The following is a 12,384-nucleotide window of genomic DNA, read 5'->3' on the forward strand; positions in this document are numbered from 1 at the left end:
AATAAATAATGATGAAAAAAGTGCTTGAGACGAGATGTTGATCACGCAAAAAGGGGGCGGAGCTTAGCTTGCGCGTGACAGTTCCAACTGAAATAACGGTATAATAATTTAAACTGATCTGCTCGTTCACGAACCACCCTTTTTTACTTTTTCTGTCAGGTAAGTGTCATTAATACTTTTCATTCCTGTTATTTTCGATGCAATATTTACTTTTCTGCCCTGTCCGCTATTGAGGTAGACTATAACATAGGCCCAGCGGGCCGATGGCGGCCCACCAGTGGCAAAGTTGGCGGCCCACTGGCGTTTTGCTCATCGTTATTCCAGCGGACCACCTTCCCGGTCCGCTACCGAGCCGCTGGTTCATAATAAGTGTTTTCTGGCATACCACGGTTTAGACTGTTGGTCCAGATTGGTCGTGTTGCCGATGGTGTTATATTTTGTTATATTATAATATTTTGTCCGACCGTGTCAAGCCGCTGACTTTTGCCGCCCAATGCTGGTGGACCGCCAGCCATTGTTAGCTGATAACGGGCTGTGTATGTATTTATACTTAAATGTAAAATCAACATTGCTACAGTAAGTAAGACTGCTTATTAACATACGTTGCCACGTAAGGTTAAGTCTGTTGATAGTATAAAAAAAAGTAATTAAAGGCTGACACAGACAGAGTGCAAGTAGCAAATAAGCAGCTAACGTTACCGAATTAATTTCACAGTCAATGTCTTGCCCAGTAGTATACAGTTGGTTGAGAATATGTCTTAAGTGAACGTAAACAGTTAAACAATCCGATATGTTACGTTATTCGTGCTTTAGGTCGACAGCAGCCTAATAAACATGCCATTTCATTCGTTTTATTTGACCTTTATGTCATGTTTCTTGTAATTTGGTTATTTGCATTCTAGTGAAACAGAGCAAGTAACTTAACGTTGGCTTGCAACAGAGAGTGGCTGCAAGGTAATTATTCACAAATAAAACATTTTGTATTGCTAATACAAAGTAATTTATATAAAATGTGTTTTTATTAACTGTCGTTTGTCTTGTATGTTAGCATGTTTGCCTACGTCCGTTATATCGACGACAACATCCGACAGATAGTGCCCTTGGACCACATAAAAGGCTTCTGTCCAAAAGATGTGAAAGATTTTGAAACAAAGAAAAAATATAACATTTTGTGGAAGAAATCGCCAGAGGACCAGGGGCAATACTACAAAGCACAGATATTAAAACTGGCTGGTAGGTATTTAAAGCTACACTATATATAAGTATATCAGTCAAACTATTTGTTGCACTGCTGGAATCATAGATGTGGGTATTACAGTTACTGTTACAAAAGATTCTCAAACAACCACTTAACATATTTACTGGTGGTGACAAAGAACTGTAGTTATTTTTTCTTCTATTCTTCAGAATCTGAAGAGGAATTAAAGCGCGAGCGAATCTCAATACCCCCACTCAACAGTGATGAGGAAGACTGGTCATCTACCAAAAGCTCCAAGAATCCATCTGTAAGCTATGTAGGCTAATGCATCTCTTAAGTAATACAATTGAGTGCATTATTGCTGCACATTTTTCAGCATTGGAGGTAGTTTTTTCATAAATTTATACCATAGGGATTTAAAAAATAGTCTCCATTAAAGTGTTGTAAGTCATGAACCAAACCAATCAAAGCTATGAGGTTAATCACAACATTACACACTTTGCATTTTGCTTGTTTCAGTTCTCTGAATCTGTAATTTCAGTGAAATTATCTAAATAGCATCATGGGAAATGTAGTTCCCTATCAGTCGGTCACTATGACATATGTCTGTAAATTCTGCTGTTAAAAAAATATTTTTGGTTTATTTTATAGTGTGACAAGACAAATGACCAGAAAAAAAAAAAGCCAGCAGTCCAAAGCATACAGAAACGGAAAACTTTAATGGAAATCCTAAAAGAAAAGAAAAAAGTTGTCCAGAGCAGTTACGAAACACACAATGAGTATGTCCCCTTGGATGTGCACAAGGAACTGCAAGACAAGTACTACAACATCAAAAAAAGGATGCGAGAGGAGGAAATGAGTAATGAAGAAAAAGAGAAGAAAATTAAATGTTTAAAAGAAGAGAATAGGGACACGAAAGCTGAACTGCAGCAGCTAAGGCGGTTAAACCTTCATCTCCAAGAGGAGCTCTTCCAAAACAAAAAAAGTGAGCATTTTCAAACTGGTTGGCTATTCATTTTACATGCATGTTTTTAAAGTTCTTAGAAAGAATTGGACATATTCAAATGTAAGTTATAGCCTGTGATTTTTTATTTTTTATTGCAACAAAACTATTAAAAGTGTTGCTTAATCTGATATTACAGTAACACAAAAGGAGCCACAGACCTCTTCTGCAGGCCACACTTCACTCCCACAGCAGCCAGTTCACGGTCCAGAAGAACCAGCAGAGGAGCAAACGGCTATAATACTCAAACGTGAGCATTTTCAAACTGTTTGACTATTAATTTTACATGCATGTTTTTAAAGTTCTTAGAAAGAATTGGACACATTCAAATGTAAGTTATAGGCAGTGATTGATAAAAAAAACGAATATAGTTATCATTCTTGGTGTGAATGGGCCTTTACTCTGATATTACAGTAACACAAAAGGAGCCACAGTCCTCTTCTGCAGGCCAGACTCCACTCCCACAGCAGCCAGTTCAAGGTCCAGAAGCAGAGGAGCAGAGCATAAGACACAGGGATGACAAGGTATTTCGTAGACTGTAAAACACAAACTCTACATATTCCTATCATTTTAATGCAAAGCAGGGGAGTCTTGAGAAGCCAGGTTATCTAGTTTATCCCTGTATACCCTTACAAATTTTTTTATTCAGCTGTGGTATTAGTATTCTTATTTTAAACTAGGGCTGCACGATTAATCACAATGAAACACAGTGCTCGCAAAATCGGCTGCCCGACGTCCCGGGGCTATTGTGTTTTCAAGTCGGGCTACCAAAATGCATAACCGGCCTGCCCGACGGGCTATCTGAAATAGTGTTCGCTTCAGTCTTGTTATAATCAGATTCAACGCGTCTTCATCTTCAATCCGCAGCAGCGCAGAGCAGAGCACATATCAGAAACAGGGTGTGTGTGTGTGTGTGTGTGTGTGTGTGTGTGTGTGTGTGTGTGTGTGTGTGTTCACCTGAGTCTCATTGGTCTGTCAATGTCAGAATATTTGAGATGACCAATCAAATCAAAGTAGGCAGGGTTTATATTCACAGAAGCTGCTGAGAGCGAATTTGAGCAGAGCGACTCAGTTTACGGTCAAGTGCGAGATAAGATGTTAGTAGCTAAACTAAACATTTCATATTTGACAGTTTTTTTAGGTCATAAATGTGAAACGAATGACAAAAATAATCAGACAAACGAATATACTTTTGTCGAATTTCGCCATTTTGAACTGAAAATAGGCCTATGTAACGTGACTAATAATTAGTTTACTGTCATTGTGAGGGGACATTTAACAGAGCATTAACAAATCCGTTTTCATGTTAGGCACAAGATTAATAATGAATGTGTACATATTGAGAATTAATATACAATTTGTAGCCTTCAGTAAATTAAAAAAAGTTCAGCTTTAGGAGGGGAAGAGACAGGGCAAGATGAGGAGACTGAGAGAAGAAGAAAGAGTAATGTATAAGAAGTGAGAGCAAGTATTGACACATAATCTACTGCCCGCTGACATTGTTTTAAAGCTATTTCTTATCCTTTTTTGGCCTTCAAACGTCTTGAAATGGACATATCAGAGAAATAAAAAATTTGAACTCCCTAATAACCTTAAATGTAGGACCTCTTTGATTTATAAAGCCCTGTCTACGGCCCTATATTAGGAAGAAGATCAATAATGAATGTGTACATATTGTGAATGAATTTAATAAACTTAGTTAGGCTACCTAGCTTTTTTAGTAGCTTTCAGTAAAGGAATGTGTCTGAGAAAATGATTCATAAATCAACCTATCAGTTGACCCTATGTTTACTTCACTGACAGACAAAAATGAAAAGCCTATATCAGTCAAAGCTCAGCTTTAGGAGGGGAAGAGACAGAGCAAGAGAAAAAGAAAGAGAATTGATACTTTGCACTTGACGTCACAAGTACTGTCTGGCGGGCAAGAACGTCGTTCTCCAGCAACGAAACCCAGTAAACTAATCAAGGGTCGCCAGTTTTACTATACAAAAGTTGGTGTTTTGAGGTGTAAACGACATGCCAGATAGTTGATGAGATAAGCAACCTTCACAGTATACACACGTCTGTGCCTATTACCATCAAAGGTAATTTCAACATTTGTTTGAACACAATGGGTGTATGATCATGTAATTAATCGTGTCTTTAAGTTACTGTAGTTTTGTCAATCAACACCACCAATATTTACCAGCTGGTTCGGCGAGTCAGCTGTTTGTGTTATGAATCTAAGCTAGACTAACTGTAACGTTATGTTCACACCGCCGCTGGCGAGAGCAGCAAAATTCATTGAAAATGAATGATTTCCGGGCACTTTGACGCTCTCGCCGGTGGCGGTGTGAACGTACAGTAACAGCTGTCGTCTTTTGCTAACAATAACAGAAGTGTGTGATAGGTTGTTTTGAGGTTTGCGATATCTATGATTTTCAATGAGAACCAGAGATGACCCAACAGTAGAGCTAACGTTAGATTATTTACGGAGGAATTATTACTGCTCTATTATCTTTAAAAAACTTGTCTGCTTTACACAATTTAGGAGTTATTATCTTGGAGTTAATCCTAGTCCATATGCAGCTAGCTCGCTAACAGACTTGATAGCTACTAGAAAGACCTGGAACTACAGGACTCTACGTTGGAAATACCCGTTTGTTGCCCGCCAGGTATCCATGGTAGTCACGTGACTGCAAAGTATCAATAGGAGTGTGCTGATGAGGAGAGAAAAATAATCAGCTGCCCACTTACATGGTTTTAAAGCTATTGTTATCCATTTTTTTGGCCTTTAAAACATCTTAAAATGCACATATGTAGATCAGAGAAATCAACATTTTCTCGGGGTGCCCCCGAACCCCCCTGACTAGCCTGCCTCACATTCGGGACCTCAGTGATGATAAAACCCTGCCATCTGCATGTTAATGAAACTTAATAGTGAGCATTAGACCCTAAACTAAAGTGTTACGTGTTTTTTTTGTTTGTTTTTTCATACCCTCATTGGGGGCTGAGCCACAGACACACTGATTCATGTTCCATACTGGTCACACACATTTCAGTTCAGTTAGAACCAGATGCATATTTGTTGATATTTTGTGTTTTGAAAAGGTTTTTGATTCATTGTTTTGACTCCTAACAAATTTTCTACATTAAAAATTGTCTTTTTATCTGGGCTAGTAAAATTCATTTCGGGGCTACCAAAATACGAAGAGAGCCTGCCCGAAGGGCTACCAGCGATTTTGAAATTTTGCGAGCCCTGAAACAGCACGGTAGTCATGCATTATAAATTCATAATACAATTTTTCTGGATCTCATGAAGTCATAATGTTCCTCATTTAAATAATACCCAACCACAAAATACGCAAAAAAGTACATACTTCTCCAGCCATCGTGGCCAAGAGTCAAGTCAAGAGCCACGGAGGCCAGTCCTACATGACTCCTCAAACTACCTGCATCGCCATGGCCCCCTTAGTTACCTGCTACCTATTGGTGCCAAGTAATCAGTAAAACCAATATAATGGTCGACCTCTACTTTTAAATGAGGTAAAATGGTCTTATGCATATTAATGTTTTTTTTTTTTTTTTTTTTCTTTCAGGATCTAGGACATGGAGTCCTGATACCCACAGGAAAGTGGGACATCGTGAGGAGATTAGAGGGGGACTCAAAATTCTGCAAGAGCTTAGCTGTAGTCATATGGGGTACCACAGTCCTCAAACAGAGGAGTGTTACGGGGATGAAATGTAACGCAAAACCTGAGGCTGAGGCAAAACCACCTCTGAGTCCAGAAAAGATCTCCGCTATCAAAGGTAAAACTGTCAAATTTAGCTATAATTAAATCTCAACACAAGACACTAGGGCTGTAATCTCCCAGTTGACTAGTCGATTAATTGGTAGGCTCTTGATTTTTCTAACGTCATTTTTAGTCGATTTTTAGTTAAAGACAGCTTGATCATGCCGGTTTGCACTGCACAACATCAGGAAGATCAGGCCTTACCTAACTGAGCATGCAACACAACTTCTCGTCCAGACTCTGGTCATATCTAGGCTTACTGCAATGCTCTTCTGGCTGGACTTCCATCATGTGCAATTAAACCACTACAGATGATTCAGAACGCTACCCCAGAACGCTAAAAAAAGACTAAATGTAAATGTATGCCTATTAACAACTGGCCGGGGACTACAGCTGGAAATTAGCCGTAGAGGCTAAAGCTGCTCTTTTATCAAAAGACACTGTCCACGTTATTATAAACTAATAAACTAAATAAGGAACACAGCAGTCATTTTGATGTTCCTAAATCCAAACCGCTGAAGACGCAGTGGCAGAGTTTTGTTTTCAAAGGGAATATTCCCCACGATCAACGTCAATGCTTTCATGTTTCGCGAATCATTTCTCACCAGACTGCTTTATAAACGAGGGTCAGTATATAGCTGGTTTTGCTAAGAAGCTGCTCCTGAAAAAATAATCGGTAAATCATTAGTCATGATCAGTACTTGAATTAAAAAACACAACCGGGTGTATGTCCAGCTGGAGCAACCAGCACCTGGAGCTTTGTGGTTCTGTGTGCTCTACCTCCTTAAATTGTCACTGTATAACTTCAGATTTCAGTTGTCAAGCATCATATTCTACTTAATTTCCTGTGTGGTCAGATTTAAAATGTTTTAATTACTCTGAAAAGCATCCTGGTGCTACTTTTTTTCCAGTACATCCTCGAATTATTGTCATTCCATTATCACATTGTACACAAAACACTTTGTATTTACAAATTATTTGGTAAATCATTAGTCATGATCAGTACTTGAAGTAAAAAATGTATTTATTTATTTGTGTGTGTGTGTGTGTGTGTGTGTGTGTGTGTGTGTTCTAAACAGAGTGTCTGTCTCAGAGGCTGGAGGAAAGGGGTCACACCTCAGAGGAAATAAATAAGCGCCTCCTAAGTGTACGGAAATACCTGGCTGAGAAGATCAGTGATATAAACAGGACAAAAACTATCACTGGTAAGTATTTAAATACCCATTTCTTAAGTAAGGGATAATGTATAGCGAGGCGATTGTTATAGCAAATACAACCCCGTCTTGAATCAGCCTGAAGGGGTTGTATTGCAATTATTACCTATTATCCAACTGCGCGAGACTTTTGTGTGCATGTGCTTGTCAAACAATGTCAAACATTTTGTTAAAGATTATAACATCTTTGAAAAAAAAAACACTGTCAGTTCTGTTTTTGAATAAAGGGTTGAAATAATATCTTTGTAGATTTATATGTTCATCATTTCATTGGGTAACTGTTGAGCAGCTTTTTTTGTTGAAAGCTTGACCACTTTCTTTGACACATCAGTTCCTACACTTCTTGAGTGCTCGAGTAGTGTTGTAAAATGGATGGTTCCGGTCCTCATGATTGGCTGAATTGCTTTATAAGCCACTGTAAAACTCTAAAACATAACAAACACCTGGGACCTCATTACATCATTAGCCCCTTTCACACATAGTCCTCACTGGTGAATTACTGTTAAGAGATCGTGTGTGAACAGGACTTTTTAAAAAATACTGGTAAATCAGTTTAGCCAAATAGCCAATTTACCTATGTATTTATTTATTTATCACTTAAATGATTTCGGTGCATCCTAGTTGAACTATCTGTTTTATAATTTAAAACCTACACCTGGAGAAGATTAAATAAAAGATGACTGTAATGCTGTAAAGTTTACAAAGATCTTGAATCTGCTCAAAGTACGCCCAAAGATGTTGGATGAATATATATAAATATATAATGTATGAATAATCTTATGTACTGGTAATGTGGTTTAAGAGGTACATTGTCCTAATGAATTCTCCTTCTTGTTGCAGGTCTCAGTCAGCCCAAGTGAAGACACACAATGTGTTAATGTAAAAAAACTGAATTAAGTAATAAAAATGTAATATTAATATTTTGTGTCAGATGTTTATTTCCAGCTGGGTTGAGTAAAAAAGCAGGTCTTAATACTGTATATAGTTTGTATTTCGGGTGCATGTTCTTTTTGCAAAACAAAACCTGAGCTGTAAGCTATTGAAAAGTTGGTGTGAAGTTTATATCAATTGTGTATAATAGTAGTTATAATTCAAATTAATTTATTAAAAACTATAGTTAATGTCCTAATTATTAACAGCTAAAAGCATCAAACCTACAAATCTTAACCAATACACAACTGTAATGGAAACCATTAAATATGTGCAATTCAAGACCAATACAAATTTGTAATGAAACCATCAGAACCAATACAAAAACTGTAATGGAAACCATTAAATATGTGCAATTCAAGACCAATACAAATTTTTAATGAAACCATCAGAACCAATACAAAAACTGTAATGGAAACCATTAAATATGTGCAATTCAAGACCAATACAAATTTGTAATGAAACCATCAGAACCAATACAAAAACTGTAATGGAAACCATTAAATATGTGCAATTCAAGACCAATACAAATTTGTAATGAAACCATCAGAACCAATACAAAAACTGTAATGGAAACCATTAAAATACAAATCATGACCAATACAAATTTGTAATGGAAACCCTTAAAACCAATAAATCCTAATGGAATATGGCCCAAAACACACTACGTAATGGACTCCACTTGGTAATGGTTTTAATGGTTAACGGCTGATGGTTTGTAATGGTTTTGTAGTGGAAACCATTAGCAATTCTGTAATGGTTTCTATTGTTTTTTTCAGCAGGGTTGTCATGTCTCTATTCTCCACCAGTGGGCCGCGCCCGCGCCCTTTGAGAAATGCTGAGCTAACTTAACAGCTAACTTGGCAATAGGGGTACCTCCGTTTGGTCAGGATTTTTCCTCTTTTTGGCTGGTGTCGACCAACAATGAAAAATCGTTGTCTGGCTGGCTTTCAGTGTTCTTTTTCATCTTTCCATCCGTTAGCATGCACCGTCAGCTTTCTCCAACTCATCCCAGCGACTGCGCAAAATAGTGTGATGAACAAACTTGGTAGAGAAAGCGGGTTGGGTAATACCAAGTAGTCGGTGCGGTAGGCGGGGGGGACATTACAGATTATTTAAAATATGATACTGTCTTTATTGCTGGCAAATGAAATTAAAAAAGAAAACGAACAAAAGTATTAATTCTGAATATTTCATATTTATTTTAATCTGAATGATGTGATGATATTGGGGGGGTTATATTAGCTGGATCTGATTTTTGAGGGGGTCATGACCCCCGTAACCCCCGTGCAAATTACGCGCATGCAGGTAACGATCATGTTTGCCCTAAGCTTTGGCACTGTTTGTCACCGCTGTGAAATTAAACCACTATTTAAACATTAAGAATAGTGTTTTTAAGATTCAGAATATTAATTGCCCTTGTATGAGTTCTTGTATTTTGTGTTTATAACATAATATACTTCAGCAATATCACACGAGCAAGAGTTCTATTTTCTCGAATATCAGCACAATTGCAAAAAGTGAAATTCATTTGACAACAGTTCAAGAAACAAGTTGATTATATGAATTGACCGTTTTTAGGCACAGCACAACATTGTCAACTTTGACTGTTTTTGCTCTATTTGTCCAACGAAAATAGTTCCAAACAAAGCAGAAAAGTTGCGTCTCCCAGCAACACACATCTGTGTTTCATTATTGAATAATTCACAATTTTTGAACGAATCGGTTATGTCAATGATTCAATAACCCATTCACAAAGGTTGAATGATTCACTTATTACGACTTGCCGCCACCTACTGGTGGGTTTAGTTTCAAAATATTAGCTATCATTTCAATGTTCCCATTTCAGATTTCTATATTCAAAATGTTATATTTAGAACATTAATCTCATAACATTATTTAGGCAATTGCAGTGTAGATGGATTTTGTTGATACTGATTTCATTCATGTACTGATTTCCCAGTGTAGTGTTAATAGTGTAATTCATTAAAAAATTATTAACAATATAACTTTACATTTTGTAAATAATTAAGAGTGTAGCCATTTTTTCTCTTCCACGGACCTGTAATTGGTCTATAGTTATCCAAACTTCCCGCTTTGCTGGCTTTATCCTTGATAACAGACAACAAGGCTACCGACAACAGACGCTGGCATGAAGAACCGTCCGCAATCCTAGGGCTCGCAAACTTGAGGCGATCAGTAGTAATTTGATCTAAGCCACCAGCCTTCCTATCTGTGAGCTGAATTATTGCTTGATAAACTTCATTAGTTGTAAGGCTCATTCATTAAACAGTTAAAGAAGACATGCAGAATAAGGTTGTCGCCACAGTTCAACCATATTCTCGGCTCCAGAAACACCCTCTATGAGCATGGTAAGGTCACATTGCTCCCATTTAGTGCTCTTATATCCTTCCAGATATAATTTACATGATAACAAAGCTGGTTTTCTGCCACTGAGTCTGCTCTCATCAATTGTAAATCAGATGTAGATGCCACATAATGAATTTCCACTGGTTGTTGGGTAGAATAAGCATCAGCATAAACAGTGGTAAAGCCATGAGGCTGTGTGCCAGGCTTCATTTATGTAAGCTCCATAAGAGCAATTGACTGGAAAATATGTTGATATAACAAATTAAAAGTGTTTATGTTTTTACATTTTTTTCTACAGTCATGAATTCACCTTTGTCTTAGCACTTTGTCACTTGTCAATTAGATATGGTGTTACAACAAAAGCCTCTCACTCTTTTACAGATGCATTTAACTACTTTTTACTACATTACCTCAGGAATTCCCATTACTTAGAACAATGTTTAGCAGATTTCCAAAATGGTACATTATTAGGGCCCGAGCACCGATGGTGAGAGGACCCTATTGTTTTTGCTCCGTTTATTATTATTATTCTTCTCCAAAGTGAATCGCTTTTTAGAGGGCCTAAACATGCTCGAAAACTCATGAAACTTTGCACACGCTTCAGAAGTGGTGAAAATTTACGTGTGATATGGTTTTCAAAATTGGGTGGGGCAAATTCGGTAAATTATTGCCCCCACATTTTGCCCCGGCTCCTGGTTTCACTTACAGGTATGAAATTTGGTACATACATGTAATGACCCAATACCTACAAAAAAGTCTCTTGGAGCATAGCCCTAAACACAACAGGAAGTGAGCTATTTTTAACTTCCTCCTAGATTTTGGGCATTTTTCGTAATTTCCTGATGTTGTACTTTAACGAACTCCTCCTACAGTTTTGATCTGATCCTCTTCAAATTTGGTGAGTGTAATCTGAAGGCCTTTGCGACGTTAAATTGCGAAGATCTTGAGTTTTCGTCGAAGGGTGTGCCCTCGGCGGCCTGACAAACGTTCACCCAATTTCGGCCTTTTGGTGATATATGCATGATCAGATAAGTTCAATAATAATGTTGCTTGCAGTTCCGATGTTGCTAGGCAACCACAGACAGCCTGCAGTAACTCAGCCATACATTTTTCAATCTGCCCCAAACTTCACATGTTTGATAAGAGTCCTGTCCTGAACACATGACCATGCTCATTATGGTTATAGCAATAGCGCCACCTGCTGGTAGCAGGAAGTGTGGCAAATACAAAACGTGCTCGAAAAATCATGAAACTTTGCACACGCTTCAGAAGTGGTGAAAATTTACGTGTGATGTGGTTTTCAAAATTGGGTGGGGCAAAATGGCTTACTTATTGCCCCTACATTTTGCCCCGGCTCGACGTTTCACGTACAGGTATGAAATTTGGTACATACATGTAAAGACCCAATACCTACAAAAAAGTATCTTGGAGCGTAGCCCTAAACACAACAGGAAGTGAGCTATTTTGAACTTCCTCTCAGATTTTGGGCAGTTTTTGCCATTTCCTGATGTTGTACTTTAACAAACTCCTCCTACAGTTTTGATCTGATCCTCTTCAAATTTGGTGAGTGTAATCTTAAGGCATTTCCTAAAGGCGCCGGGTGGCGGTGGCAGGGGTGCGAGGGCCCTTTCATCGCTGCTTGCAGCTTTAATTTACCTTTGTGTTTACATAATCTATGCCTGTGATTTGTTTGCACAATCTATTGTTTGTATTGTTACAGTTTTTTACAATCACTTTGTTACTATTTTCAGAACCTTGATGTCATTTTTCACAACTCTAGACACAAAACTCACAACCAATGATCAAAATGCACATTTTTCAAAACTCTAACCCTTTTCTCAATTGCTTGGATACAATACACATAAAACTTAGATCATTTGTTCATTCAACAAAAAT

At 37.8% G+C, this 12,384-nt stretch overlaps 1 protein-coding gene across 2 annotated transcripts; it reads left to right on the forward strand.

Moving 5' to 3' along the window:
* The first annotated feature begins 43 nt into the window (after positions 1-43).
* Positions 44-8,104, forward strand: LOC308702952 (uncharacterized protein). 2 transcript variants are annotated; one of them, XM_081386142.1, is made up of 10 exons: positions 44-159; positions 903-954; positions 1,049-1,233; positions 1,408-1,505; positions 1,850-2,183; positions 2,341-2,451; positions 2,616-2,725; positions 5,780-5,990; positions 7,054-7,179; positions 8,029-8,104. In XM_081386142.1, exons 3-10 carry the CDS (start codon positions 1,050-1,052, stop codon positions 8,046-8,048), a joined length of 1,194 nt encoding a protein of 397 aa, XP_081242268.1. In that variant the 5' UTR covers positions 44-159; positions 903-954; position 1,049; the 3' UTR covers positions 8,049-8,104. The 2 variants fall into 2 exon arrangements, with proteins under 2 accessions (XP_081242268.1, XP_081242269.1); XM_081386143.1 differs by lacking the exon at positions 44-159 and adding an exon at positions 249-576.
* Positions 8,105-12,384: the final 4,280 nt, after the last annotated feature.

The sequence above is a fragment of the Scardinius erythrophthalmus genome (genome assembly GCF_964197995.2).
Source record: "Scardinius erythrophthalmus genome assembly, chromosome: 15".
NCBI lineage: Eukaryota > Metazoa > Chordata > Actinopteri > Cypriniformes > Leuciscidae > Scardinius > Scardinius erythrophthalmus.

Bases quoted from the DNA above. Each gene is read 5' to 3' on its own strand.
- LOC308702952 (XM_081386142.1), top strand. From the start codon at position 1,050: ATGTTTGCCTACGTCCGTTATATCGACGACAACATCCGACAGATAGTG. The intron at 5,991-7,053 runs GTAAAACTGTCA...TGTTCTAAACAG, and splicing joins AAAGATCTCCGCTATCAAAG to AGTGTCTGTCTCAGAGGCTG. The intron at 7,180-8,028 runs GTAAGTATTTAA...TTCTTGTTGCAG, and splicing joins CAGGACAAAAACTATCACTG to GTCTCAGTCAGCCCAAGTGA.